Below are 16,106 nucleotides of genomic sequence, written 5' to 3' on the forward strand. Positions count from 1 at the left end.
TCTGAAAATCACTAAAAAATTCCTAGAAAGCGGGGGAAAGCCCCTACGGCAGCCATTTTCTCTGGCCAGTTTCCCTCATTATTTCCTAGGTGGCTCTAATGTTCCCCGCTAGGGAGTTTCGGGGAGATGCAATGACCAAAGGCGTCAGTCAGTGCAAATAATTTATTCACTCTACGGTAATTGTTATTTACAAAAATTTGGAATGTGTTGAATTATCGGTTTCAATGCATGCGAAATAGAGAAGTGCCTGTTGCCAGTTAACAAAGTGTTGAATTTCTGTGACCCAGTTTCCAAAAAAAGCCTTTGAGGCGTGAGGAAAATATTTTGGTTATGTCTCGTACTCTTGAGACGTTTGGAGTGAAAACAAATTATTCTGCCCGTGTTGAATGAATAATAGGTGAGCAACAATTGAAGATAGATTGGTTTTGGTGGAGCGGATCAATTGAGACATTCATGAACTGAACGCTATGCTCTGAAAAATCGAACGTAGTGGGACAATAAATCGGGAGATGACATGAGAACAATGTGCTCGAGTATTTTAATCGAAAATAATATTATTAATTAGGTGCCGATAGACACAATGTCTGAGACTCCTAAGATGGGGGTTCTTGGCTCCAAGGAAGAAGACAAAAGTATTGAGATGAGCAAAGAGGACTCTCCGGAGCGCTATGAGCCGTACAGTGTTGATAGGAATGCTGACACGTATGACACTGAAGCACTGAGCATAATGGATATCAATGATATTATTGGAGTGCAGACTGAACCCGTTGGAGACTCGACTCTGGAGGGAGAGATGGCTGCACTCTCGGCGATGATGACGGAGGCGAAGAGTGAAGAGGACGTGGCAGTACAGGATGAATTGGGCGAAGGAGAAGACGGTAAGGAGGAGACTGGGGGGACAATGTCGAGGGCAAATGAGGGAGAAAAGGATGCCTTGAAAGAAGGAGATCAGGGAGTCGAGGGACGACTTGGGGACTCTGGTGATTCGAAAGAAAAAAATGAACAATCCAGTGACATCAAAGAAGACTCCACGATCAATAAGAGTCTTCAGTTGATCGGAGAGGCATATATTTCTGATGACTCTCAGGATATCGTCTCCGAAGAAGAGAAGGATAAGAAGCCAAAGGTCGTGTTCTCCTGCAAGCCTTTAGTAGACAAGCAGAGCATTCAACCACTGGAGGACTCCACGGATTTGATCCAAGCTCCATTGGTGTCTGATGAGACTGAATTCGAAGAGACCGTTGAACCCACCCCAACAACACCAGAAGTGCCAGGTGAACCGACAGAAGCTCTTCCTGAAAATGTAGATTCATCAGGAGTAGTGCAAGGAGGTGATATCAATCCCAGTGCTGATTCGCCAAAAGAAATATCAGAATGCCCACTAGATGAAATTCCACCAGAAACTCTGGACCTGGAGAGTGCATCAGAAGCATTGTCTCCTAAAGATTCTTCTGAACCGCTTCCAGCCAGCAATGAAAATTGTGCAGAGGAATCCAAAGAAGAATCTCCCCCAATACCATCAGAAAATCCAATCGAATCTTCTAAAGAACTCGAAACAATCGAGCCTGAAATCACCACAGAGGTAACTACAATCGAAAATGATCAGGTGGAGGAAGGAGAAGAACTTGTTGAAGCTTCTCCTCTTGAAGTCCCAGAAACCTGCACCGAAGACATACAACTACATTCTCCTCAGGAAAATGTCGACAGCGAGGAAGCGGAACCGGAGTCTGAACCAATGGAAATCACAGAAGAGGCACCTAGTGGACCTGCAGAGGAAGATGAGCCTAACAAGAGTGAGAATTTCGTCGATCAGTTGTCCGAAGAAGTCATCCCCTCAGCAGAGAGCATTTCCAAGGATAGCATTGAACAGGAAATAATCCCAGCTGTAGAGGCAGAAGTGGAAACTGATTCTAATGCCGATGTGTCGAGAGAGCATCAGACAGAGACATCACCTCAAGGTGTTGAATTAGAAGCTGAACCAATGGAGGTGGAGGAGCCAACAGAGGAGCCTGCTGAAATTCTGGCTGAAATTCCAGAAGAACTGATGTCAGTTGAGGAAGAAAAAGAGGAATTGGTTCCTGATCCTAAAGAAGGGCCTCAGAAAATTGAAGAACTAGTTCCATCGACTACCGAAGCCGAGGAGGAAACTGGAGAGGAATTACTTCCGTCTCCTCCTAAAGAGGAAGAAGAAATTGCGCAGGAATCGATTCCATCACCTCCTAAAGAGGAAGAAGGAGTTGCGGAGGAATCGATTCCATCACCTCCTAAAGAGGAAGAAGGAATTGCGGAGGAATCGATTCCATCACCTCCTAAAGAGGAAGAAAGAATGGTGGAGGAGTTGCTTTTATCAACTTCTAAAAACGAAGAAGAAATTGAAGAGGATCCCCAGCATGAAGAGTCCCCAAGGAGTCCAGTAATTCTCAAAGAAGCTAATGTCGAGGATGAATCGCCCTCTGAACCGATTCCATCCTTAATTGAAGAGGAAATGCCAGCAGAAGAGAAAGAATCTCTTGTAATTGAAGAAGTAAAAGACGATTCGAAGAATCTCTCTACTGAGATCCAGTCTATGAATGAAGACCTAGAGCCCAAAGTTCTTGAAGATGAACCCACCAAAGAAATTCCGGATCTTAATGAAGTTACAGAAGCACAGGAGATTCTTTCCGAAGCTCCGAAGTCTCTTCCAGAGACTCAGGAATCTCTTCCAGAGACACAGGAGTTTCTTCCAGAGACGCAGGTGTCTCTTCCAGAGACGCAGGTGTCTCTTCTCAAAGATCAGGCTCTTCAAGAGCTTCAGGAATCTCTCCCAGAGCCTCAGGAATCCCTCTCAGCAGCCCTAGAAATCGAGTCTCTTGAGTATTCGACTACTGATGTTGATCTGGCCAAGGATTCCGAGGTTCTGGAAGAGAAAGCTGAAGTTGTAGCCGCTGACACCGAAGACTTAATCTCAAAAACATTCAAAGCTGTTCCTAGCCCCAAAGAAATTTCCGAAGCAATTTCCGAAGTTACGGAAGATATTGCTAACATCCCCACCTCCCCACCTGAACCCCCAGAAGAGCTCCAACCGGAGAAGTCACCGCCATCTCCAGAAACCGAAGAAACTCCTGAACTGGCGGGCAAAAATCTTGATTCCTCGCCAGCGTCACCTTCTATGGATGTTTCTCTACCACAAAAGGCTCCAAGTCCCTCAGTAAACTCCCCTGAACTCGAGAAGAACGAAGACATCCAGTTGTCGGCACCTGTTCCAGAGCCAGAGGTCCAGGAAGACTTGTTCGAAGAAGTTATAGAGTCTCTCGAACTCGTCTCAGAGGAAGCCCCCGCGGAAATCAATGAAAAAAATCTAGCAGCTGAGATAACAGGGAGCCCAGAGCCTGCGGAAGATCTGGAGCAAGCGCTGAGGTCAATAGAATCCTCGACGAAACACGTGGAGAGATCCTTTAACTTGGACCAACAGCAGAAAATGGATATTCCTTATGAGCTGTTAGCAGGTCTTCCTGGAAACCGCTCTCCGCCATCGAAGTCTGAGATATCAGAACTAGAGTCTGCTGTGAAGTTCCTCCAGGAGTCTGAGGAGCAGGAGACTATGTCTCCTCTAGTGCTCTCCCCCACATTAAAGGATAATATCGAGAACTCAGTTGAACCTCAGCAATCATTCCGCCCGGAGGGCGAACCGGAGGAAATGGACTCTGCATTGGACGAAATAATAACAGATTCGATAGATATTTCCGAGGCGGAGATCATATCAGAAGCTGTCAAGTTGGAGAGTGAGAGAAAACGGAAGGAAGAAGCAACGATCTCCCCGAAACCATCGGCGATTCCACCAAAAGAACAAGAAAAAATAGAGAAGGTTGAAAAGCTGGTGGATGAACCCCGAAAGGAACCACAGATTGAGTCAAAACCAGTAATGGAGCCGTTACTGTTAAAACCTACAAGAAATCTTCCAAAAGTATCAATCCTGGAGGAGCGTTTAAGAGAGCCCCCGAAGATCGAGATTCCCATGGCAGAGCCCAGGATGAACGAGACCTCAACAATCCCAAAGCCAAATTTACTAATCCAACGAGATCAGAAATCCAACTGTAAGATGCTGGACTCCCCGAAGTGCCGTGATGAATCGAAAGTGGTCGAGGCACCCAGAAAGGACCACGATAAACATGAGATTGAGAACATAGGCTCACCCAGGATAATTCTAAAAATAGCTAAATCGGCAATAGCTGATTGTGCTGAACCCAGATCACCCAAAAGTCCAAAGATTCGTTCAGCTGCAAACTCCCCAAATCCAGAGGACAGTCCTGGGCAAAAACTGGGTAAAATCAGAATGAAATTATCAAGAAGTGGACATCCTTCGATTATCTCGAACGAGGCAAGTGATGAAGTACAGAAGGGCGAGTCATCATTGGCTGGATCCTCTCTCTCACCGCTCGGCATGAAGATTAAATTGTCTAAATCCGGGGATGCTTCAATCGTTCAACCAGAAAAATTCGATCCCCCAGAGGACAAGAGACTTGAATCCCCACTGGGAATGAAGATAAAACTTTCTAAATCAGGTGATGCACCTGTTGATGAAAGGAGGCTCGATTCCCCCTTAGGAATGAAAATAAAGCTCTCTAAATCAGGCGAAGCGCCTTCAATCGTTCCACCGGACTTCAAAGACCTGCAAAAGCATAAAATTGATATGCAACATTCACCAAAACGAACAGACTCTCCTCTCGGGATGAAGTTCAAGCTCTCGAGAACAGGAGACGCATCTATAATCCAACAGGTTGATAAATCAGAGGAAGACTCCAGAGAGATACCCCCAGAAGCTCAGAGAAGAACGGAATCCCCTCTGGGGGTTAAGATAAAGCTCCTCAAGGGTGGAGATGCCTCGATAGTTCCGTCAGATCACGAGGATGAGCTGAAGCGTACGGACTCCCCCCTGGGCATGAAAATGAAGATATCTAAGAAGTGTGGGGCCTCAATCCTCGATCCTCCTGCTTCAGAGAACCCTAAGGACAAGCTGGAAATTCCAGAACTACCCCCAAGACGTACAGAATCCCCACTGGGGATGAAGATAAAGCTCTCAAAATCTGGTGACGCATCTATAATTCATCCTGACGTCGTTGATGAGTCCAACCAGGACAAGAGCAAGCCATACGCCTCTCAGGAATCTTCTATAATCCCTGAAGCCACCACTTCTCCAATCGGAATGAAGATAAAGCTGTCCAAGACAGGTGATGCTACGATCATTCATAAAGAGGACGTAGAGGTAGGTCTGGATTCTCGCAAGACCGACTCCCCAATTGGTGTGAAGATCAAGTTATCCAAGACTGGTGATGCCTCTATTATTCAGCCACCACTCGAAAAGGAGGGAAAGTCGATGCTAAAATCACCGGACACTTCAGCAATTGAATCCATGAAAATTAAATTATCAAGAACAGGACATCACACGATCATCACCAGTGAGTCTGAGCCTCATAAATCCAAAGAATCCCAAGAAGTTGCTGAAGTGACTATTGAACCAGTAGTGTACAAACCACCAGAGCACGAATCTTTCAAGCGAAAGGAACCTGCTGTGGTTCCACTTGAGGTAAAAAAATTCAAATTGGAGGCCAAACTCTCTCACATTCTTCCAGATGTGACGATCCAGCCAGTCGTTCCCAGAGAGCACAAGCCCCAGTCTTTAGCAACATCGGTCATTAGTAGACAGCAGATGAACGTGATAAAACGAGAGATTAGCATCACTCAAGTGCGCTCACTGGCTCAGGGCTTCAATCAAGTTGAAAATGAACCTGAGGATGTTGAAATTATTGAGCCACATCCAGAACTGATAATTGTGAATGAGAATTCGAATTCGAGTCAGGATGTCATGATAATTGATGAGGTGCCACCGCTGAGGGTTCCAGAGGTCAAGGTCCCGAAGAAGCGAGGGAGACCGAGGAGAATCGGTCTACCTGTGGTGGAAGTTGTCCCTCAAGATCCTCTCGCTCTAGACGAACCAATAATGAGTTCTGCTGAGCCGAAGGAGAACGAGCGGCCCAAGAGGACGTGCAGTCGTCAGAAGAGTTACGCTCCCCCAAAGCGGGGACGAGGACGAGGAAGGGGGAAGAGAAAGCTCGATAGGACGGATTATCTGAACGCCAAGAAGCCGAGGCTCGAGCAGAATCTGACCCTCATCGAGAGCAGAACTACTTCTTTGATCAATCTTGATGATGAGGTAGCTTCTGAAAATTCTTCGGAACTTTACAAAGTCTTGAGTCATCCATTGAAGGGACAGGCACTCGAGGTGGAGGGTTTGGAGATGGATGCTGGAGGTCGACTGGTTGGTTTGGGGGGCAAGGGGAAGATGGACGACGGAAAGGAAGGGAAGGAGACTTTTGGGGCTCCTGACAGCCAAAACTGGCTTACACCGAGCTCCAAGAAGATTCTGGAAGGGAGGAGCGAGATTTCTACGGTTCAAGTCATCGATGAGGAGACCAGGATGAGTGCTGAGTCCTTTTCGAGGTCACAGACACCTGCGCGGAGCATTTCGGTGCACGGTACGACTTTTTATTTTAATATCTAGGGTAGTTTTGACAAATGGGTTACTGGAGACTTGCACTGGATAATTCATCAACAAGACGAACTCCAAATCAGAAAGTTGAAAAATTTTAATTAAATTAAATCTATTTATTATTCAAATTTAATCTCTTCCAATTCTTTTGAAGCGTCGCTCAAATTCCTAGTACACAAAGCTCCTCTATCAATGCGATAGAATTTCTCACAAAAATTACTAGATTTCCCTGTTCAGCTGCCATTAAAGTCCACAACTTTCAATGGGGAAAACAATTTTTCAAAACAAAATATTTTTTCACACATGTTCCAACTAAATTTGTCTATACATGTCTCTTATAAGAAAACTAAAAAGTAAACGTAATCATCACATAAGTTCATTCACGGAAACATCTCTTACCATAATAATTGAAAAACTCGATTCAAGTGACATTAAAACTTCACCGACTCTCTCATATCCCTATTGGTAGGTCTCCAACGGAGACATCTAAAAATAAACATTCATCCGTGCGATATACACGTTACTCTGCGGCTCTCATTCGTGTACCTGTCCCCTTCAGCCTAAGAGCCTAAATCCCCCAGAACTTCCCTAAACAAAGTCCTGATTTTTCACAGCTGGCGAACCAATAATCAACGAGGAGTCCCAGGGCAGTGTCTTGAGTACAGCAACAACTGAATCCGAAAAAGTCAAGGTGAAAAATCGAAGAATGGAGATTAGTTTTGATCCAGACGAGGGCCCCTTCACAGTTGAAAAAATAGCTGAGTATGAGTGGCCAACTGATCGTAAAGGTGACACTTTCATGATTCAGGAGCAAATATCTCAGTACCTGGGAGTTAAATCCTTCAAACGAAAATACCCAGACTTGAAGAGACGAATGGTGGATATGGAGGAGAGAAATCACCTGCGTGAGAACGGTCTCGTCAGTGAGTCAATGTGCGATATGGGACTGACTGCTGTCTGTAGCTCCGAAGTACTTGACATAATGTGCAGTGATTTTCCTGATCAGTACGAGGAGTACAGAAAGCATATGAGGGAAAAGCAGATAAAGGAGCACTCGAAGAAGCAGAAGGAATTGACAGCTGCTGCCAATGCTGAGAAAAATAGAATTGATCTGGCAGAGATGGCTGTGCAATCAGCACTCTCCTGGAATGTTGGCTTCAACAAGGCGAGAAAAGAGTCCAGAAAGTGCAGTTTAGATCTCCAAACATTCACCATTCATGTACCCAAAAAACAGCAGAAGGTCGAGGAGAACACAAGTATCAGTCATTACCCAGTTGCATTGATTCCTGGACAGTACACGGATTATTACAGGGAGTATACACCAGCTGAGCTGAGGTACTATCCTCTCAATACTGTTCTCTATGGTCCCATGAGGCCCAACGAGAGGAAATTTGATAGCCAGTCTGAGGGATCACAGAGTGACAGCGACAGTGACACCTCCTCCGATGATTCAAGCTCATCCAGCAGTGATGGCACTCAGGACACTGAGGGATCCCAGTCCACCATGGATGACGTTGACATTGAGTTATCCAATCAGAAGGACAAATCCCTCAAGTGCAAAATGTGCTTGAAAAATCTCAACAAGTTCAACAAAGCAGAGGTGCAGATACAGTGTGGCACATGCAATGGTTATGTTCATCCTTCCTGCATTGATCTGACTCTTGACATGGTACCGCATATTCAGGCCTACGCTTGGCAGTGCACTGACTGCAAAACTTGCGCTCAATGCCATGATCCTGCTGACGAGGACAAGATGCTGTTCTGTGATATGTGTGACAGAGGGTAAATAATTTTTTTCTCTCATTGTATTTTTAATTTTTGTGCCCAAAGGGTGATTGTTGCAACTCCTCTGGACTCATTAGTAATAATCTACAATGTTTTGTGGATTCTAGCTATCATATATACTGTGTGGGCCTGCGAAGAGTGCCCCAAGGGCGCTGGCACTGCCAAGAGTGTGCCATGTGCGCGAGTTGTGGGTCTCGAGAGCCTGGAGGTATGGTATGTGCAGACAGGAACAGTGTGGCCCAGTGGCAACACGAGTACAAAAAGGGAGACAAAAATACCAGAGTTTACGTTTCTACTCTCTGTGTTCCTTGCTCAAAGTGAGTAAACATTAATAATCCTCATCGCTAATGATTAATATCCCTTGTAATTATCTGATGTGCGAGTTGGTCCTCACTAGTGAAATCATCATCACGGTGTGAAAAATTCTGTCATCAAGGCTTTTTTTTCCATTGCTTTTTGAGATTAACAGAATTTTGGAGTTATGCTGGAGTTAAAAAATTAAGGATATCCAAGTATCGTTTATATTTCGATACCTAACCAATTACAATATTAATTCAACGATTCCTTTTCCATTATCAAGGACAGGAGAATGATAAAAAAAATTAGGCGCTTTGACTACAAAAGTAAAAGAAAATCACTGGAGAACAAATATCCAAAATACTTGAATATCCTTATTATGTGACAGTTGTCTCCTTGGGTTTATTAATATGATGTGCAAACTTATTGGAGTCTAAGATTTGCTCATAATAATGATTAGGGCTTTTCACTAACTCATTAATCATTTATCACGTTAATAAGGCTGTGGAGAAAGGGTCGGTATTGCCCTCATTGCAGTCGATGTCATACTGCACCAAGGCTCGACCTGGAAGAAAACCTTGTGCACTGCAGTGCATGCGACAAATATCTGCACTTAGGTATACTTATATCCATCATCATTAGAATTCAGAAATAGACTGCAAATGTGTATCTAGAATGCATGCTTTATTTCTCACCCGATGATTTTTCATTTTAGGTGATTGGTATTTTTGTCTTTAATTTTTAGGCAACACGCACGAAAAAGATTCTATTGTGATTCCATTAAATTTTTTTCGTATGCGTTATCGTGCACTATTTTTCACCATTATCAAGGGTCTAGCCGAAAATTTGTGTTTGTTATGTAAATGAAATTATACGCGATTATTCAAATAAGATTAAACGAAAAAAAATTTAATTTCTCCACAGACTGTTTGGAGAGCAAGGATCTGATAATAAATCGGAAAAATTACCAGTGTGATTACTGCATACTGAACCGACAGCAGATGGGAAAATCTTTGGTATCCAAAGCTTTCAAATGAAGATCAGAAAAAGCAACGACGATTGGTTTTTATCTGTATCTCAAAGGCTGTTGATCAACTACTTGTTGTATTGTTTAGAATCTATTTTCCACACTGTCTGAAGATATTTTGATTAGTATTGAAGACGTCCATTATTGTTATTTATCGGACTAGCGAATGATTTCACATTGAGTTATACTTATCCTTTCATTTTTACACCTTTCCTGCAATCAGTCAAATCCTCCATTGAACATACATCAGTTATTTTCTACTTTATAAGAGCTTTCATGCATACCTTTTCATTAGAATTAAGAATTTAATAAATAATTCTGACAATTGGAAAGCCAATAATGCAGACAACTTCAAAATATATCTCGTTTTATTTTCACATAATGTTTTCTCTCACAACATGCTTATAATTCTGGCATTGGTGTGTTTTTAGCTTGAATCGAACGTGAATCCCACTCGAATATTCATCATTCATTCTTTGCCGAGAGTTCATTGCCATGTTTATCTTTTAACTTGAAAAAAGCCTTTCGATTTAATCGTGAGTTTCAATGGCATGATCACAACGATCAGTTAATCATATCTGGATAAATGATTCTGATATCGTCTCTTGAAATATATTTCCAAAGGATGCCATTTTGCATTAATGAACTTGCAGTATTTCGTGTTCAAGTCCTCGTGGATAAAAAAATAAAATGAAGAAAGTATTGTGAAATGTTGAGCAAAAATAACGATTCGAAGTTCCAGCAAAATGACATTTTACTGATTCACGCGTGATTTTATTGTTGACTAGTCGAGAAGGAAAGAGGAATTTTGTCCATCTTCTTGGGTGAGACGAGTCTCCTGGACTGAACGTGTAAACTGGATTAAATCCACCCCAAGACAACTAAATAATCGCAGTAATTGGCATTTTTAACAAAACAAAAATACAAACAGTGAATACGATTTTTCGGTTCATCTCTCCTATTTAAATTCCTCTGTGTAAATAATTAATAATTGACCAGTTTATTATTTTTTTTGCGCGAATAATAAAATCTCAAAAGAGTAACGATATTACTCGTGTCTGACCCCACACACGGATAAGAAGGTACTGAAATTATGCAAATGTGTGGTCGGTATAATTGTTGGAACCAAGTTGCGATTTGAAAAATTATCAAGAACCCTTCGTATCATGCTGGGCCCTGGTGAGTTTGCAGCTTTGTAAAAAATACGTAAATTACAGGTTGGATTTTCACTCTTCGAGTCTTTAGTTAATTTAGCGAGGAGATACTCGAAGGCCTCAGTCAGCTCGTCATCCGTTAATTCAGATGAATTTAACGATGTTTCGGTTGCCAAGTTTCCAGTCGAATTGGACGACCCTGGAAAATACGTTGACATAGGATATTTATCATTAGTTTACGTCATTCTCCGGATGTATATTGGAAGTTTTGGAATATTTATTTTGGTGGTTAGGGAGGAACTTGTATGCATTTCAATTAAACGTCATGGTCCAAGCCATTTGAGAATGAAAATATCTCTGACAAGGCAATACCCATTGTCAGTGTCTTTCAAAATTCAAAGATTATTTCTTGCGTTGGTCCGTTAACATTCCGAAACATGATTCCTTTATCCATCACCACCAATGTATACATCCAAAATACTCACTCGTCGACAAGTAACAAACTATTGCTGAAACATCATTCTCGTAATTCCACCGTCTTCGTATTGCCACTTTGAAATTCCCAACGCACCTCCCAGTTTCTTCATCTAAACAAAAAATCCTCATGAATGAGTACTTCAGTCCTTTTTACAAAGCACACAGGACTGGCACCCTTGTATTATTTTAAGACGAATAAATGTGGTGAATCCAGATAATTGAGTAGAGATAATAAACATGAGAAAGTACTCACACTCAAATCTATTGTTATCCCTGTGTGCCCATACCCACCACTCGACGTGGGCATTACGAGGCAGATGAGGTACAACGATGTAATCAACAATGGCATTATTGGTACGTTTCTCCCACTCCTTCCTGGCATCTGCGATATAACTGTGATGTGTCAAGAAGCAAATCCCCTGAACAATATCTCTCAACTGTGTCGCCGAGTCCATCGCATTGACAATGCGATTTATGTGTCTGAGGGTCAGGCGACACTGTCTCTTGATATTCATATCAAGGAGTGATAAATTACCAGGTACCATGGGTATTTGTCCAGCTACGGCTATTATATGTCCAATCTAGAGTCCACGAGGAATTTAAAAAATATTACGATTTTAACTTGAGGCTTGAGCTCGTATCAAATGAAAGGAATTCCTCCAATGAAAAAATTTACCCGAACAGCTTGTGAATAAGGACCGATGCTGGCAGGTGACCAATGGCTGATACTCTGTACATGCATCGTGTGTTTCTTCAACACGCTCTCATCGTCATTCTGATGGATTCCCTTGTAGGCCAGTGCGTCGATAATCACAGGTATATTAATGGGACATTGTATACACACCCTAACTGGGGGATTCATATGTGGTAATCTCGTTGTGTAAATGTCATTAATCGTAGTGAACTGAGACAAGTCTTTGACGTACATCGTCACACCGACAAGGTTTGTCATATCAAGGCCCTCTTCCTCCACGAGGTCTGAGGACAAACATTAGCCCCAAAGAGTCATGGATCTTTGCTATCACACAGCGAGACAAGAAAGACATAATAATTCATGTAAAGTTTACCTACTGCTTAATTTATCGAGTGCCTCTTCCACAGCTACTTTTGTATCGCTGCTCTTTCCTATGATGCCACCGAACCAGTGCCATCCAGTCTTACTTCTATTGGCCATTGGAATATCTGGATAAACTTCGTCATCGCACTTCGATTCCATTGGACTAGGCGGACTAAACGATCCTGAATTATAAAAATTATTATAGTATCTAAATATTTCGATGAGTACAGCGCTTATGGCCAGCAGTCTAAATAATCACCAGAGTTTGATGATTTGAGGCTCTTGCTATCCCCATCAGTCTCATCATTCTCATTATCCGACAAGTTGCAGCCATCCTGCATTTCAGGACCAACAATCTCAGCAATATAATCATAGGGTGTCTTCACTGGGATATTTTTGAGTCTCTCGTGGAGTGTGAGATTCTCCAAGCCTGCCTATTTAAATAATTTCCCCAAAATTATAATCATCGATGCATTGCGTAAACACGAAATTATTGATAAATAAACTCACATCTTTATCTTGCAAATGTATTTTCTTAAAATTGAGATATCCAACTGGTGCTATTTTATCGTCAGAGTGAACCACGCTTTCATACTCGTCACTAAAAACAAAAAGAAACATGCCAAAAAATAACAAAAAAAAAATTGCACTCTTGCACACAAACTGTGAGATGGTACTTTTATTTGCCTTGGGAATGATAAGACTCACATGACGATGCTTTTGATAAATAGCGGGCAGTCTAGGGTAAATGTCTCGTACTCGCCGCCCTCTCCACATACGTTAACCCCGTATCTATCGTTCTGGAGATAAAAGGAGTGACCCATGATAATTTAAGGCTTCGTGTTTTCCACTCTACGTGTTTGCATGTATCAATTTATTTTTTTGATATTGTTCAGCGTAAATTACGACTTGTTGTTGCATTTTTTTAATTGAATATGGAAAAGTTTATTAATTCTGATTTTTAGTTTTTCGAAGGCAGTTTTTCAATTGCCTTCAACGATCTAGGATATATCTTCGGTTAAAAATTGTATGTCAATGTGAAGTGCATAAATATCAGAAATTCCTTGACTGATACATATTTTTCAAGAGAAAGAAGCCGTTGATAGCGCATCACCAAAAATAAACTTGCAAGAAGTAAGGGAATATTCAAAGTATTGGAAATATTCCAACTTTGAATTCACGTTTCTTCGGTGAATTCAGAGCCAACAAGTGTTCCTAAACCCTTAAGAGGAAAAAAAATCTTTTGTCGTGAAACTTACAAGAATGCCGAGATTGTGCTGCATCTCAGAAATGCTCTTCCCCAAATGTTTGGGCTCAAGACCTTGACATGCGACTTTAATAATGACTGCATTGAGCGAGCACGCGATCATCTCCTTCAACAATTCGTCCTGATTCCTGCGCCATAGATATGCTAGTGATACTAATCCCAATCTACTGCACCTGAAATACATATAAATGTACAATTATTTCGATTTAACGAGTCACGTGATCCACTTCATGAACAAATAATTACACATTTTCAACACGAATTCGTTGATAGTCACTCAAAATAGCACCGGATGCAACAGCATTGATGTTTTCCTTCTCCTAAGTGCAAAATATACTTTAAATAAATATAATCACGTATGAATAAACGATAAATCACGAGCTGTGTTACCTTGACTTTAGCTAGAAGCCTGTACAGATCTTCCACTTCGTCGTCCTGAGTGGGTGAATAATATTTTTCCCTCATGCATGATTTACCGAAGGTCGGCTCTCTGTATAGTGGCAGACCCATGGCCTTACCCATGTACTCAACCCCCTGATGACCAACTGTTTGATACATATATGAGTCCAGCTCATCTGGAATGTATCATCAATTCGAAAATTTACTATCAACGTATTGGTGGGGATTTTACTGATTTTTTAAATAGGAACGCGCTTGACAGTAAACAACGAGACGAATCCAACATAATTGCCTAGGGTTTTGGATAGATCGAAGAAAAAAATCATTAAAATGATAACATATCGCTATTCCCATGAATTTTTTTACTATCAGCATGTTCGAGGAACCTTTTATTTTTCCACTCGGAATCGCATGTTTCAAACAAATAAATAAAAAAGGTAAGGGAGATGTTCGGGCACTAATTACCTTTTCCAATAGGATATAAATTAGCCAGTGCCACGACATCATGACCCGCAGCAACACACTGTATCAGGTTGAATATCGAGTCTTTACCACCACTAACGAGTGCCACAACCCTCATCATGGATTAATACGGTTTTATCAGGTGGACAAGTACCTGGCGACATACACAATGTTATCGTGCGATCAATGTCACGAGCATAAAATGGACATTTAATTTTCATCGATGCTCAATGAAGTAGTTGATTGAACTCTATTTAAATGGCAACATGGCTGCATGTTGTCATTTAGAAAATTGATAAATGCATAGTGGTTGTTCGTCTGGAGTGGCATCAATTAACAGAGGTGTAATTGAACTACAAAAATGTAGAAAAACTGTAGAAAATCTTACGCCATTTCAATGTTAAACATGAAGTGCCTACCCAATAATCATAAATAAATCAGTAATTTTGATTTTAGACTTGACAGTTGAGTGCAGGGCACAAGTTTTTAATGGATTTGAACTGTTGGTTTTTCATCACAACATCGACTAAAAAATTCAAAACGTTTCCTCTCCCTCGCCCAGACTCAAGTGATTAACGACGATTTAGGAAATCTATTGTTAACGTCAAGTACCACAAAGGCCATTAATACATCACTCTCCTCGAAATATATTTGGATCCTATTGTTGTGTAAAAATAAAACTCAACAAAAATGATCGAATCCGAGAAATCTTCCCCCAGTTCGTCCGAAAATTATCCGATCCCAAATAACTCATTCTCTTCAAAAATACAAACCGCTAATTAACAGAACAAAAGTCCCACCACCTTCCTCCCACAATTCACCAAAAAATTAATTAAAAAATATAAAGGATAAATGGTACAACCCGATCACGAGTTTATTGTTGCCGAGAAACTACTGCCCCTGAATCACGAAACACGTATGCCAGAGGTCTCACCGTTTGATCACAGATACTAAAATGTTTTTCCCACTTTGACGAAATGTCTCGGTTTGAAAATATATACGTGGATATAATCACTCGTGCCCACCGTCAATTATCGAAATAAAAATACATCGATAAGCGAGCAACCGTCTCCATTGAGGGTGGTTTCAGTATTCCCTGAAACTTATTGGTTAATTTAATATTGCTCGGATAAGCCCGAGATAACGTGAACTCTCGTCATGTCAAAATTGTAAAAATCTTGAATTTTTTTACTATTTTTCCCGATGCTGCGAATGTACAAGCCGGTATATCAATTATTTTAGGTATTTACATTAAAATTGATGACGAAAGTACCCCTGCCACACTACGAGGACACATTCGGCCGACTTGCCTCGGATATGTGCGACACCTGGTGTCGATTGGCCGAACTACTCGGTGAAACTTACTAGTTTGTATTGAGGTTACCTTAAAACTCCGATTTTATCCCCAATTTCTGGGATATTCTCGCATCGTCCCCCAAAATTCCCGATGTTTTCACATGATTATCAACAATCATTATTATTTTCTGTCCTCGGAAAAGGAAAAAATCTCGCGTTAGTGAAAATCGCGAGAGACTCACAGGTCAACTATTCGTGCGACCGTTGTTTGTGACGTTTACTGACAAGAGAAACTGTCGGCTGGTTATTCACATGAGAATATACCGTAATTTCCATGTAAAACCACCCAATTACCTGTA

General features: G+C 41.6%; 2 protein-coding genes across 7 annotated transcripts; one reads left to right on the forward strand and one right to left on the reverse strand.

Moving 5' to 3' along the window:
• The first annotated feature begins 122 nt into the window (after positions 1-122).
• Positions 123-9,992, forward strand: E(y)3 (enhancer of yellow 3). Of its 2 annotated transcripts, XM_064122240.1 has the most exons (6): positions 123-397; positions 566-6,512; positions 7,141-8,308; positions 8,419-8,628; positions 9,110-9,225; positions 9,533-9,992. In XM_064122240.1, the coding sequence occupies exons 2-6, from the start codon at positions 581-583 to the stop codon at positions 9,643-9,645; spliced, it is 7,539 nt and encodes a 2,512-aa protein (XP_063978310.1). In that variant the 5' UTR covers positions 123-397; positions 566-580; the 3' UTR covers positions 9,646-9,992. The 2 variants fall into 2 exon arrangements, with proteins under 2 accessions (XP_063978310.1, XP_063978311.1); XM_064122241.1 differs by lacking the exon at positions 9,110-9,225 and having other exon boundaries at positions 123-6,512.
• LOC135163095 (uncharacterized) lies at positions 9,986-16,026 on the reverse strand. Of its 5 annotated transcripts, none has more exons than XM_064122278.1 (13): positions 15,836-16,026; positions 14,455-14,605; positions 13,981-14,165; positions 13,837-13,910; positions 13,583-13,763; positions 13,032-13,123; positions 12,834-12,924; positions 12,583-12,757; positions 12,338-12,505; positions 11,943-12,244; positions 11,520-11,847; positions 11,275-11,376; positions 9,986-10,988 (listed from the first exon to the last, which is right to left on the reverse strand). In XM_064122278.1, the coding sequence occupies exons 2-13, from the start codon at positions 14,570-14,572 to the stop codon at positions 10,684-10,686; spliced, it is 2,121 nt and encodes a 706-aa protein (XP_063978348.1). In that variant the 5' UTR covers positions 14,573-14,605; positions 15,836-16,026; the 3' UTR covers positions 9,986-10,683. The 5 variants fall into 5 exon arrangements, with proteins under 5 accessions (XP_063978348.1, XP_063978344.1, XP_063978347.1 ...); XM_064122274.1 differs by having other exon boundaries at positions 15,702-15,840; XM_064122277.1 differs by lacking the exon at positions 15,836-16,026 and adding an exon at positions 15,477-15,679.
• Between the last annotated feature and the right edge of the window lie 80 nt (positions 16,027-16,106).

This window comes from Diachasmimorpha longicaudata, chromosome 5 (genome assembly GCF_034640455.1).
Source record: "Diachasmimorpha longicaudata isolate KC_UGA_2023 chromosome 5, iyDiaLong2, whole genome shotgun sequence".
Classification (NCBI taxonomy): domain Eukaryota; kingdom Metazoa; phylum Arthropoda; class Insecta; order Hymenoptera; family Braconidae; genus Diachasmimorpha; species Diachasmimorpha longicaudata.